This window comes from Silene latifolia, chromosome 1 (assembly GCF_048544455.1).
Source record: "Silene latifolia isolate original U9 population chromosome 1, ASM4854445v1, whole genome shotgun sequence".
Taxonomy (NCBI): Eukaryota; Viridiplantae; Streptophyta; class Magnoliopsida; order Caryophyllales; family Caryophyllaceae; genus Silene; species Silene latifolia.
Window position 1 is genome coordinate 123,061,296 of NC_133526.1, and position 14,233 is coordinate 123,075,528.

At 37.4% G+C, this 14,233-nt stretch overlaps 1 protein-coding gene across 1 annotated transcript; it reads right to left on the reverse strand.

The window, feature by feature from the left end:
- Nucleotides 1-6,585: 6,585 nt before the first annotated feature.
- Nucleotides 6,586-7,743, reverse strand: LOC141655027 (uncharacterized). The gene has a single exon (XM_074462130.1). The coding sequence runs from the start codon at nt 7,741-7,743 to the stop codon at nt 6,586-6,588; it is 1,158 nt and encodes a 385-aa protein (XP_074318231.1).
- Nucleotides 7,744-14,233: the final 6,490 nt, after the last annotated feature.

Here is a 14,233-nt window from a genome sequence, read left to right on the forward strand (position 1 = left end):
AGAATAATTGTTTTAAAATTAGACCAGATTAGTATCATTAGCATATCTTAAAATTGTTTTAAGAATTGATTATGAATTTTTATTGGTAAAAATTCCGTCAAAGAAAGCTCAAATGATCGTTGTTGGTAAGTTAGACGATTTGGCATGTCATTTTCCATAATGCATTTTATTATTCATTTGGATGAATATTTTTTTTAGCATTATAATTATGTAATTTTTCCTAATATGGCCATAGGTAGAAATTGGTATTTCTCGTAATGTAAGGGAATATCGATTTGTTTTGTAATTAATTGCGATTTCGTATCGCCTAATTTGTAATTAATTAATAGTTTTATTTTAATTTTATTTACAAATTGTATAATAGGATATTGTCATGTAATTTAATTATTAGTAATTAAATGAAGCATCTAAAGACGGAGTTTTCATGAAGACGGTGTTTTCGGAAAGGCGTTCCAAAATCCTAAAGAGGGAGGCCAATTTATGAAGACTCAAGGGACCAAGGAGTTGATTTCCGATATGTAATAATTTTAGTTAATTAGATTAACTAGGTGGCCATATTAGGACTTATTTGTTTATTTATGCATTCATGCCAAATCGTCACTACATGTTTTAATTTTTGTTGTTATCGATTTAATCGTCTAGCATTCACCAATTTTGTTCACTTAAAAGTGATAGACAATTAAATTGATAAGATCTCTCACATTTGTTTAAAATTGAGATTAAGTCTTACCAAATAATAGCACCTATGAATCCCTTCTTCATTAGAGGTATGTTCGGATCACCGAGGTACACTCTTTTTACGCTGGGTAAGTAGGGTAATAAAAGTTATTACGCGTGAAAATTGGTTGGACTCAACGGGATAAATATGGGTTGAATCGGTCCACCGTGCCCATATTTATTCTGGGGCTAAAAGATAGATCTTAAGAAAATCCGTCAACCAAGAGTTCTAGTAGTAGAATCCGTCAAAATGTTGACTCACCAAATTTATATAAATATGGGTTGAATCGGTCCACCGTACCCGTGTTTATATAAAATTGGATCTTGGAATCATTTATATAATTTAGTGGGAGATCATTGTATAAATGGGAACTTGTTAAAATAGTTTCACAAGTTAAAAATTTTTTAGACGATAAATGTTAATCTTTCCTTTCATTTCCTTTGTAGTAATCACGATGACTTCTACTAGTGAAGCTGTCACCATAGCTAGAGATTCATGGCTACGTTCTTTTATGGACAAATATGTTTTAAAAGCCGGCGGTAGTAAGTTTTAAAGATTGGGAGGAACAACTTCGATTAGCTGCCGCAGGTGATGGCAAATTACGCTACCTTGTCGATCCCTCTCCCCCTTCGCCTAGTACAAGGGCCACTGCCATGTAAGGGAGGCTTTTTCAAATTATCAAAAGGAATCCGCTGCAATTAAAAATGTTTTGATTTTTTCAATGGATCCTGCTTTACAAAGGCAATGTGTCAAGTTTCGTGATGCACATGAAGTATTCTCGAGGCTTTCAACTATGTTTTCTCAAGCCCCGAGAATAATTCAATATGACACCGCAGTTCGTTTCTTTGAGGCTAACCTCAAAGATGGTCAACCTGTAAGTTCACACGTACTTAAAATGATTGAGTACGTGGAAAATTTTGAGGGGTTAGGATGCAAGATCCCCGACGAACTTGTGGTGGACCGAGTGCTCCACTCTCTCTAGCACGTCAAAGGATTTACCCAATTTAGGGTAAATTATAATATGACGAACATGAGAAAGAGAGAGTGCTCCACTCTCTCTAGCACGAACATGAGCTCCATTATCTGCTTGTGCAAGCAGAGAAGGACATGGGATTGAGTGGGAGTACAAAGAAAGATGTGCTTGCGATAAACGTGAAGGGGAAGAAGCAGTTTAAGAGGAATGCAGGTAAGAAGCCAATATAGGTGGAGGGCAAAGGTAAAGCAATTGCGAATTGCTCTACCAAGCCTAAACCTATAAAGGGTAATCCTCTTAAAGATACTTGTAATTACTGTAATAACAAGGGACATTTGAGGCGTAATTGCACGAAATACTTTGATGACATCAAAGCTGGCATTGTGAAGCCAACATGTAATTTCTCAACCGAATCTTTTATGATAGACATAAATTATGCTTCATATACAACTTGGGTATTAGATACTGGTTGTGGTTCTCACTTGTGCAATCATTTGCAAGGCCTAAAAAGCATAAGAAAGCTAAACAAGGGTGATGTTGATCTCCGAATGGGTAACGGGTCTAAAGTAGCCGCCGTCTCAGTAGGAACTTATGTACTTAACTTAGCTTCGGGGTTGCAGTTGTTTCTTAATAATTGTTATTTTGTACCAACGTTGTCTAGAAATATAATATCAGTATCTATGTTAGACACAGAAGGTTTTTTTTTGTAATTAAAGACAAGCGTTGTACTTTTCCCTTAATAGGATTGTATATAGCGAAGCTATTTCAATCAATGGTATTTATATTCTAGATACCTGCAACGATGTTTATCATTTAGATAATAAAAGACTCAAAACAAGTGATCCCGATCAATCTTATTTATGACATTGTCGATTAGGACACATTAACGAGAAACACATTAAAAGACTAGTGTCGACTGGTAAAATTAAACCTTTTGATTTCGAATCATTTGGTACATGCGAATCTTGTCTTTTTGGCAAGATGACTTGTTCACCTTTTCTAGGAACAGGATCTCGAGTTAGTGAGTTGTTGGGTTTAATACACACCGATGTATGTGGTCCAATGACAGTCACTGCTAGAGGTAATTATGACTATTTCATTACTTTTACCGATGACATGAGTAGATATGGGTATATCTACTTAATGAGGTATAAAAGTGAAGCTTTTGATAAGTTCCAAGAGTTTTAGAATGAAGTAGAAAACCAATTAAATAAGAAGATTAAAGCATTACGATCAGATCGTGGTGGGGAGTATTTAAGCAATGACTTTAGAGATCACCTTACAAAATGTGGTATTGTATCCCAGTTAACTCCTCCTGGCACACCACAATTAAATGGTGTGGCTGAAAGGAGGAATCGAACTTTATTAGATATGGTCCGATCAATGATGAGTCCAACAGAGTTACCTAAGTCATTCTGGGGTTTTGCCATTTTATCTGCTGTACGCTCACTTAATCAAAGTCCCACTAAAGCAACTGACAAAACTCCATATGAGATATGGAAAGGAAAAGTCCCGAATCTGCGATACATGAAAGTATAGGGTTGTGATGCTTATGTCAAGAGCAAGTCTGATGATAAGCTTGCACCTCGTTCTGAAAAATGCATTTTTGTAGGCTACCCTAAGGAAACTTGTGGATATTACTTCTACAATAGTATCGAGAACAAAGTGTTTGTGGCTCGTGAAGCTGTCTTTCTAGAAAAAGATTTTATTTCTAGAAGACAGAGTGGGAGAAAATTTGAACTTGATGAAGTTCAAGAGCCACAAACTGATATGACAATACAGGAAGAGGTTCCTTCTACGTCTGAATCGGTTATTGTTCCTTCTAAACCTAGGAAGTCAGAGAGGGTTAGTCGCCAGCCTGATAGATACCTTGGTGTCATCGAGGAAGATGGTGACTATGAGGTTTTACTTTTGGAATGTGATCGAACCCAAGACCTACAAAGCAGCTATTATGAGTTCTGACTCTAAGCTATGGCTCGAGGCCATGCAATCCTAAATGGATTCCATGTACGATAATCAGGTATGGGACCTGGTTGACTTACTTAAAGATGTTGGACCTCTTAAGTGTAAGTGGATATTCAAGATTAAAATCGGCATGGATGGACATAAAGATGTGTACAAAGCTAGATTGGTGGCAAAAGGTTTCACCCAGGTTCATGGTTTACACTATGATGAAACTTTTGCACCAGTTGCTATGCTTAGATCTGTTTGGATAATGTTAGCGATTGCTACATTTCATGATTATGAGATATCGCAAATGGATGTCAAAAACGGGTTTCTGGAAGATGAAGTGTTCATGACACAACCAGAGGGTTTTGTGGATCCTAAAAATCCTAACAAAGTATGCAAACTTAAGAGATCCATTTATGGTCTTAAGCAAGCGTCAAGGAGTTGGAATCATCGTTTTGATCATGTTATTAAACAGAATGGTTTTTATCGAAGTGTTGAGGAACCATGTTTATACATAAAGTTTAGTAGGAGTAAAGTTGTTTTCTTACTTCTTTATATGGACGACATATTACTCATTGGGAATGACGTAGATATGCTTGCTTCTGTCAAGAAGTGGTTACAAAATCACTTCCAAATGAAATATTTGGGTGAAGCTCAGCGCATATTAGGTATACGGATCTATAGGGATAGATCTAAAAGGATATTAGCATTGAGTCAAGAAGCCTATATCGATAAGATTCTTGAGCGATTCAATATGAAAAACTCCAAGAGAGGTTTTCTACCTATGGGCAGTGGGATCACTTTGAGTAAGTCACAGTGTCCTACTGAGCCTAAGGATATTGAACGCATGAAATCGATTCCCAATGCTTCCGCTGTTGGATCGATCATGTATGCTATGATGTGTTCTCGTCCTGACGTCTCGTATGTTTTGAGTATGACGATTCGTTTTCAGAAAACTCCAGGTGAGAGTCACTGGATAGCCGTCAAGAATATTCTAAAGTACTTGAGAAGGACTAAAGATTCATTCTTAGGGTTTGGAGGATAATCTGAGTTACGTATAAGAGGTTATACGATTGCCAGTTTCCAAACCGATATGGATGATTTGAAATCCCAGGCTGGGTTTGTCTTTTTGTTGAACGGAGGGGCGGTTTGCTAGAGAAGTTTTAAAGAGTTCGTGACTGCTGATTCTACAACGGAAGCTGAGTACATTGCAGCGTCTGAAGCTGCAAAGGAGGCTGTTTGGATTAGGCAATTTTTAGAGGGACTGAAAGTAGTTCCTACCGCCGAGGATCCTATCACTTTTTATTGTGATAACAGTGGGGCTATTTTTCAAGCAAAAGAGACCAAGTCTAGTAACAAGTCTAGACACGTACTTAGAAAATTTCATGTAATTAGAGATTTAATTGAAAGGAAAGAAATTACAGTTTGTAAGGTTGGGACAGCTGACAACATCGCTGATCCTTTAACCAAACCTGTGTCTCAAGCCAAACATGATAGTCATGTAGTTTCGATGGGATTGAGATGAATGCCCGAATTGTTGTAAATTATATGATATGTAATAATTAAGATATTGTATTTATTATTTCATATATGATAATTACATTTATCGTTGCATTCAGTTTTATATCTGAATTTTTATATACTTTGTTTTATCCAAATAGATTGTTGTGACAAAGTCGAACTCTATTAAAGTGAACTGGATTAACATTGTATTTTGTCCCTAGTTACTTAATGAGGTGATGTCTCGGAGTGACTAGATTGTAAGGCGATAGATGACAGATTCGACTGTCATATGGTCATAATGATGACTGGTCGGGTACATAGGCAGATTGTGAGACGATTTGTCGGACAATGACCATTTATAGAGTCCTTTTATTGCTGGGTCGTAGCGAGGATTTCTATATATTCCTACGAGTCAATTATTTAGACTGGTGACTATTTGTCTGAGTTGGTGCGGTTTTCCGGTGGCTTTGGTTTTTGTTCTAGGTCGCACCGTAAAAGGAGGCCGATGAGCATTTACCGGGTCATTGTGATTTGTATCGAACGAAGAAGATAGGTCAACGGAATTGTCCATTTATGTCATATTTTATCTAAAGGCCACTCGAGGATAGGTGACTGGAAATGCGTGGCCACGCTCGGATGAAATCTATAGTAGATTATCCGGTCATACAGTCATTCTCCTGATCGAGGAAACCACTTTATGATATGATCACATGCAAGAACGACCTGAAAGACATCTTGCATTGAGTGGGAGATATTATTGGACAAGAGAATTGGTAACGCACACTTGTGTTGGACAAGTGGGAGATTGTTGGAGTAGTGTCCTCCACAATAAGTGCGTTTACATATTAAATCTCGTAAAAGGAATATCAGGGATTTATCTTTTTATTTGTCAACTGGTCATCGTTAATCGGTAATGATTGGCTTACTAGAGTTTGACATTACTGTCGTGTGACGGCGGTGATCAGCTGATCCCTTTAGGTTACACCTATAGGATGACGCCCAAATAGAATGAATTAATTGTTTGTATGAGATACGAGATAATTAATTCCTTGTATTATTTGACTTTTAATTAGTCATGTAAAAGTATTATTTGATGGCGGGTTACGAACTCGGGCAGAGAAGATTTATTATTTAATTATGTGATATTTAAGTAATAAATTAATAATTAATAATTTATTAATTAATTGTTAATTAATTAATTTTATGCGATATGTGTATATGTTTTGAGGTGGAATTAATTAGCTCTTTATATTTTACAAGAGGTTGTAAAATTAGCTAATTGGGATAATATTGACACATTGTATGTCGATAAAATGGTCTTATGATTACTTTTTTTTAGGTGAAATGTGAGTATATTATATATGTATAAAAAAACCAAGTCCATATACAGTCAAAACAATCAGCAACTACTGATAAAGGACCTACAAAACATCAGTACCAATCAAATGAACCCTAGCCTTGCTTGGATATCCAGTTCAGTAAGGCCATCCTTTTCCTTTGCTTTACTTCGTATTCTCTGCTGCAGCATCTCCTTCAATTGCTTTGCAACCAGCTCAGGTCTCAACATGCATAAGTTATGCCTTGCAGAATTTCGATGATACCAAATAACATATCTGAATGATGTTAGTATCAGAGCCAGAACTTTTATAAGCATCCTGTTATCATTTGCAGACTGAACCTCACTGACAGTAGGGAAAGTCCTACCAGTCCAGGCTTCAATACATTGCTTAACTTTGCAGCTGTAAGTGCACTCTTCAAAGAGATGTGTAGTTGTCTCAGCTTGATCTTCACACAGAATACATAAAGCATCCTGACAGTAGCCATAAGCATGCAGTTTAGCTTTAGTGTTTAGGCCTTCCTGCATGATCACCCAAGAGATAAAGGAGTGCTTAGGTAAATTCCAGTTGCTCCACACCATAGGAGCCCAGATTTGCTGAGGATGTGGACCCATCAGCCAGTCATAACCATTGCTAATAGTATACCCTTTATGGTGAGGAACCCAACAGTTATCAATGAAGCCATCTCTGATCTTATTCTTCACCTTGCATATACTTTTCCATGTCCAAGTAGAGTCTGCTGGAGGGGTGTAATCATGCCAGTTAGCACCCTTGAGATAAATGCTATCTACCCATTTAATCCACAGTCTATCAGGCTTAGAATAGATCCAGTTCACCAGTTTGCCCACAGAAGCTACATTCCAAACCTCAGCTTTTTTGATGCCTAAACCACCTTCAGTTTTGGGTCTAGTAACTTTATCCCATCCCACCAGGGGTACTCTATGATACTCAGTACTACTATCCCAAAGAAAGTTCCTGCAAATAGTCTCAACTCTTTTAATTGCAGCCTTTGGTATAACAAACATAGCAGCCCAGTAATTGTATAAAGTGTTAAGGACTGAGTTTATGAGGACCACCCTGCCTGCATATGATAACTTCTTAGCTCCAAGACTTCTGATTCTAGCCACCATTTTCTCAACAAGGCTATTACAGTCCTTCTTTGATATCTTGCCAGGTTGGATTGGCACCCCTAAGTATCTAAAGGGCATTTTCCCCTTCTGAAACCCCGTGACAGATAGCAAGTCCAACTCGCAAATCTTCATTCATACCATTAAAAAGATCTCAGATTTAGTAGCATTGAGCTGCAATCCTGATGCATTTGAAAAGGAAGTGAAAGCTCTCATCAACAGGAGGATGGAGGGGGCATCTCCTTTACAGAACATCAGCAAGTCATCAGCAAACATCAAATGAGTAAGTTTGAGCCCTTTGCATAAAGGATGATAATGGAAAGGCCATCTGACATTAGCAAAGTTGATGAGCCTAGTCAAGTAATCCATACAAACAGTAAAGATTAAGGGAGAAATTGGATCACCTTGTCTTAGTCCTCTCTTCCCCTGAAAATATCCAAAATTATTCCCATTCAAGACCAAAGTATAGGAAGTGGTTCTGATGCAGGCCATAAGAAGAGAGACAAACTTGCTAGGAAACCTCAAACCAATTAGCAATTGTTCCACAAAATCCCACTCTACAGTATCATATGCTTTCTGCAAGTCTATCTTGAATAGACATCTGGGGGAGACATTGTTCCTTGAATATTGATGAACTATATCTTGGCATATCAGGACATTTTCTATAATGGACCTGCCCTGGACAAATGCTCCCTGGTTCTCATGAATAATGTCAGGTAACACATGAGCCATTCTATTGCATAGAAGTTTAGAGACGACCTTATATAAAACATTGCAGCAAGCAATGGGTCTGAACTGCTTTACAGAAGTATGTCTCTCACATTTAGGAATCAGATAAATGTTAGTTGCATTCAGCTGAGTTAACAATTGACCAGTGCTGAAGAAATCCTGGACAACTGCAACTATATCATGCCCAATCAACTCCCAGGCATCCTTATAAAAACCACTAGTATAACCATCTGGTCCTGGAGCCTTATCCCTGGGAATGGAGAAGATCACTTGCTTCACCTCCTCATAAGTCACAGGCTGATTCAGCAGAACAATATGCTCATCAGTACAGGCCTTACCATAACCAAGAACACTATTTTTAACAGGTTCAGTTTCTTTCCTACTACCAAGAAGCCCTGTATAATATTCCAGAAAAGCATTCTGAATGGCCTGACTGTCATTGCAAACAGTCCCCAGCTGATCCTCAATTTGAATAATAGTATTCCTCATGCATCTTTTCTTAATGACACCATGAAAATAAGCTGAGTTAATATCCCCCTCCTCAGTCCACAAGGCCTTAGCTTTTTGCCTAAGAAAACTGTCTCTGGCCTTCATCAATCCCCTCAAATTCTCCATAGCTGTCACCTCCATATTGATCAAAGAATTATTGTGAGGGTCATCAATAATTTGAGCTTGTAATTTAGCAAGAACATGCTCCGCTTCAACAGTCTAGATCTCAATATCAGAATAACAAGCTGCATTTAAGTTCTTGAACTTAGGCTTCAAACTTTTTAGTTTCTTTACAATGCAAAACATTTTAGTGCCATTTATAGGATCATCCCATACCTCCTTAATCATAGGAAGGAATTCAGCAGCACTACTCCACATGTTGAAATATTTAAAACTCCTCTTAGTTGCAACATTCAGGTTCTTATTAGATATAACACAAGGGTTATGATCCAACAGCCCCTCAGGATGAAAATGCCCCACCATTTTCGGATACATAGATATCCAAGCAGGATTGACTAAAAATCTATCAAGTCTACTGAACTTCCTAGCCCCAGCATCCTGTTTATTTGTCCAAGTATAGAAGGCCCCAGTAGCTTGAATATCAACCATGTCACATATACTCAGGCAGTTCACAAAATCATCCATATCCTCAACCCTAGTCTATCCCCCTAACCTCTCATCAGGATTTAAGACAGTATTAAAGTCTCCAGCTAAAGCCCAAGGATCACTGCAAGAACCTTGATCCTAGCATGAATGAACTGAGGATTATACTGTAGAACAGTAACATCAAACAACTGAGGTTGCCAAAGCAACCACACTCTTCCTCCCTTATAAGTATGACAGTTAGTGGTAAGACACCAGCCATCAAAAAGATTATGAGAGATATTCATCACATTATCACCATTTATTTTTGTTTCAAGTAGGCCAAACAAGCCAACTTGTTGTTTATTCATAAAACTTTTAACTACTTTCTGTTTATTTACACTATTTAACCCTCTCACATTCCAAAAACCTATGTTATTCATGAGGAACAGGATGAGTAGGAGGGTCACCAGTTTGTACTACATTATTCTGTTGTTGCTCAATCTTGTCCAGATCAATGATTTCCTCATCTTCTTCACTATCACTCTCCTTGTTCTGTAGAGAGGAGACAATAGGAGTACGTGGTAAAGCAGGAAATTCTGTAGGAGAAAGAACAGACGCAACTTTAGGCACTGGTCTCCATTCTTTGCGTACAACTGGCTTGGACTGTGTCTTACCTTGTGCCTTCCTGCATTCATTAGCTTCATGTCCCATCCCCTTACACTTTGAGCAAATGGTGGGCTTCCAATCATATTCAACCTTAATTTGCAAAAGATTACCATTTTCATCTTTAAATTGCACACTAGATGGAAACTTATGCCCGACTTTTAACTCCACCAAAACCCTTGCAAAACCCAACCTGGTTTTCTCTTCTGTGGCTTGATCCTTTCTAACAAAAGGCCCTACCAATTCAGCAATCTTAGGTAAGCACTTACCCCAGAACTTAAGAGGTAGACCATATAACCTTATCCAAGCTGGAACAATTTTGACCTCCTCCTTCAGAAGGTCCACATTACTCTGCCATGGTTTAACTATAAGAGGTTTATTGTCAAACATATGATACCCGGCCTTAAGAACATCCTCTTTACTCTTCAATGTGTTAAACCTAACCAAAAAAATGCCATTTGGTAGAAACGAGATTTTATCAACACCATACTTATTCCAAATTCGATGAATGAAACCCTCCAACACCTCCCATGGTGGATTTGCCCCTAGGACAAAGCACACCACCGCATTATTCCAATAATCTACCTCCTCCTGCACGTCCTCTAACGAGAATTGCAGAATTTGTGGGGTTTCAGCACTAGGACTTGCAGCATTAGGTCTAACCGGTTCTTCATTTGATACATCCAAAACAGGGGATGACACATTCTCACTCGACTTATTACTCTGTGTCACAGAATCTGATTTCTTACCTCTTCGTGTCACCCATTGTACATTTTCAGAGGGCTCCTCTTCATCATCAAAGGATAGCCCTTGGATTCCATTAACCTCATGCATGGGTTTAGTACGTACTACATCATCCTCCGAGGGACCCTGTTTTCCTCCTCCACTACGGCTTTTCTTTGTTTTTCCATTCGAATTAGTATGTTTCTTACTTGCAGATTGTTTAGTTCTAGATTTCGAAGCAGAATTACGAGCCATAAGGAAGAAAATTTGAGCCCTAGCAATGGCAGAAAATCGCCCTTGAAGCCGCCTCAAAATCGCCTTGCATTAGGGTTTTTCACTTTTTATCAAAATCGGTCTTATGATTACTTAATAGTTAAGTAGTCATTGGTAGTTAATTTATATTATTTAAGTGTTAAATAATCAAATTAATATTTAATTATGTCAGATAATTAAATATAAGACTTATAAGCATCTGTGGGGCAAATTTCAAAAATCGAAATGGACCCGGAGGGGACCATTTGGACAGATTTTTATACACTACTAATACACTCATTGTGAGTGGAAAAGGTAGGCATTTCCCACTAGCATTTGTATGTGAATTGTATACATTTGCATGCCTATATATACCTAAGTCCTTCCATCATTTCTAAGGTTGGAAATTTGAAGAAAAATTAGTCTTTGTGTGCTTGTTGTGGATGGTTCATATACACCATCAATAGACCATATTTTTCTTCTTATTTTGTTCATCCTTTTACAATAAACACATATAAAAGTAAACTAATAATATTATCAAGGTAATAATATTAATTAGTACATCAAATATACAAATAAACAAGGTTACTACTATATTTACCTAGTTAGTATTTTAGTAGTATTTTGGGTTTATCTTGGGTGCCACCTTAGGAGATTACCAACTTTGGTAATTAAGGTGTTGGAGGATCATCCTTATTGCATTAGCACAAGAACAACATCAAGGAAGGAGTCCTTGAGTTGTGCCTATTTTGTCTTATAACAATGTAAGGAATTTTTGTCTTAAGATGGTTTAATACCATCTCTTTTATATTTTGCTTTGCATGCATGTAGATTTAGACCACCTAAAATTAATTTGTAATTTTGATATCATAAGATGAGTATTAATTTGGTCTAAATAACTAACAGAAACCTAAGTCATTTGTGTTGTATTCAGACCATGAGGCCTTGAAATACATCAATGGCCAACACAAACTAAGCCATAGGCATGCTAAATGGGTAGAGTTCCTGTAAGCATTCACTTTTTCACGCAAATATAAGGAATGGAAGCAAAATGTGGTAGCTGATGCCCTATCTAGGAAGCACTCTCTCTTAACTGTCATGAGCAACAAGGTTCTTCGGTTTGAGTTCATGAAGGAAATGTATAGGGAGAATCCTGATTTCTATGAGGAGTGGATCACTCACACAGAGGGAGGACCAGCTCAGGGGAAGAAATATCTGCTGCAGGAAGGTTTTCTATTTCATGGCAACAAGTTGTGTGTACCAAGGGGATCCAACAAGGATTTGCTAATCAAGGAAGTCCATTTGGGAGGATTAGGGGGACATTTTGGGGTCCAGAAGACTCGATAGATTTTACAGGATTAATTTTACTAGCCAAGAATGATAGGTGATGTCGAAACAGTCCTTAGAAGGTGTTCAACATGCCATAAAGCCAAGAGCTCCTTCCAAGTAGGACCTTACACTCCATTGCCCGTCCCTGATAAACCTTGGGAAGATGCGAGCCTTGATTTCATTGTGGCCCTGCCTAGGACACAAAGAGGAAAAGATTTAATCATGGTAGGTTTGGACAGGTTCAGTAAGATGACTCACTTTATAGCCTGCAAGAAAACTGAGGATGCTGCCAGTATTGCTGAATTATATCTCAGGGAAGTTGTGAGACTCCATGGGGTTCCTAAGACAATTGTGTCAGACAGGGACACCAAGTTCATGAGTTACTTCTGGAAAATACTATGGAAGCTCCTGAAGATAAAGCTCTTGTTCAGTACCTCCCACCACCCTCAAACAGATGGCCAAACAGAGGTCACCAATAAAATTTTGGGGAGGATACTAAGGTGTCTAGTCAGCAAGACCTTAAAGGTTTGAGATCTGAAGCTAGTGAAGAGTTTAGGATCCCGAAGTACCTAAGAGGGGGAGGGGGTGAATTAGGTACCTTTTAAAAATTTTAACTTAACTTAATTGATTTAAGTTAGTTAAATGAAATGATATCTCAAATACCTAACACAACGTTCTTAAAATGAAGATTAAAATAAGTGTCGTTGGTTATGATTAAGGAAACAGTGTAACAGACTGTAACTTGTTGTCTTTGTATAAACTGAAAACAATAGACCAACGTGACAGTATAGTAGAACGTTGCTTTGAAGGTAATAAAAACGACAAACTAAAATTGCAGCGGAAAAAGAAAGAACGAAATAAGATCAACACAATCGGTTTTGAATTGGTTCGGCCTACACTTTATTGGCCTACGTCCAATCTACTTCTCATTAATAATTTGATAACGTAATTAACTCTAATTACAATTATTCTATTACAACGAGATTTCCTCACAATTTACTCCGATTGTGCTATTCAAGAAACTACTCCGTTTCTAAAGCTCATCTAATTCTCAAGTAGTTACAAGATCAAATGTCTCTAGTTTGTTCACTTAAGAACGGGAGAGACTCAATGTTGATCTAACTAAGAGAAAGAAGATATTGAAATATGTCATACTAGACGAATAAACCATTTTGAGACTTATAAGAAATAAGAAAAGTTTGCAACTAAAAGTTTTAGACACTTGAAAATATTAAGAGTTTTTGCAAATGTTTTATATCTCTTTCTCAGATTTTTGCAATGTGAAGTATGTTTTTCTCAAAGGATGAAGCACTCCTTTTATAGATGAAAAATAGGAATCTTTTAATATAAAGAATTCAAGTTTGAAGAGTCAATCCAAAGACAAGTAAGATGTAACAAAAGATTTCAGATTTGAACTTTCTTACTTGCACCAAAATGGTTAATTAGAAAAGCAAGCTTTGAAAAGGTTTATTTCCTTTCCTTGCCAAGAGTCACACATGTGACTTGGACAAGAAATTAAAGAAAGCTTTTGAAAGTGCTTTCAATAGATCAATCTTAAAGCATTTAACCAATTTGGGCAAAGCTTACAAGTTACCAATGATATAGGGATTTATCGTCGTTTCCCAATCAAAAACAATTTATAAAGAACGCAAATTAAGTAGTATAATTAGAGTGTCGAACACAAAGATGGCGGGGGTGTATACTTAGTCCGTTTAAGTCCCAATTTAGCCTAATCTACCCACACGTAAACCTTACTCATCCTCGAGTAAGCTCATTAAATTAACTAAGACCCGTAATATAAACGGCTAGCTAAACTAATAATATCCGATGAAAGGCAATTAACGGGCCTTCTCCG

Bases quoted from the DNA above. Each gene is read 5' to 3' on its own strand.
- LOC141655027 (XM_074462130.1), bottom strand. From the start codon at position 7,743: ATGAAGATTTGCGAGTTGGACTTGCTATCTGTCACGGGGTTTCAGAAG.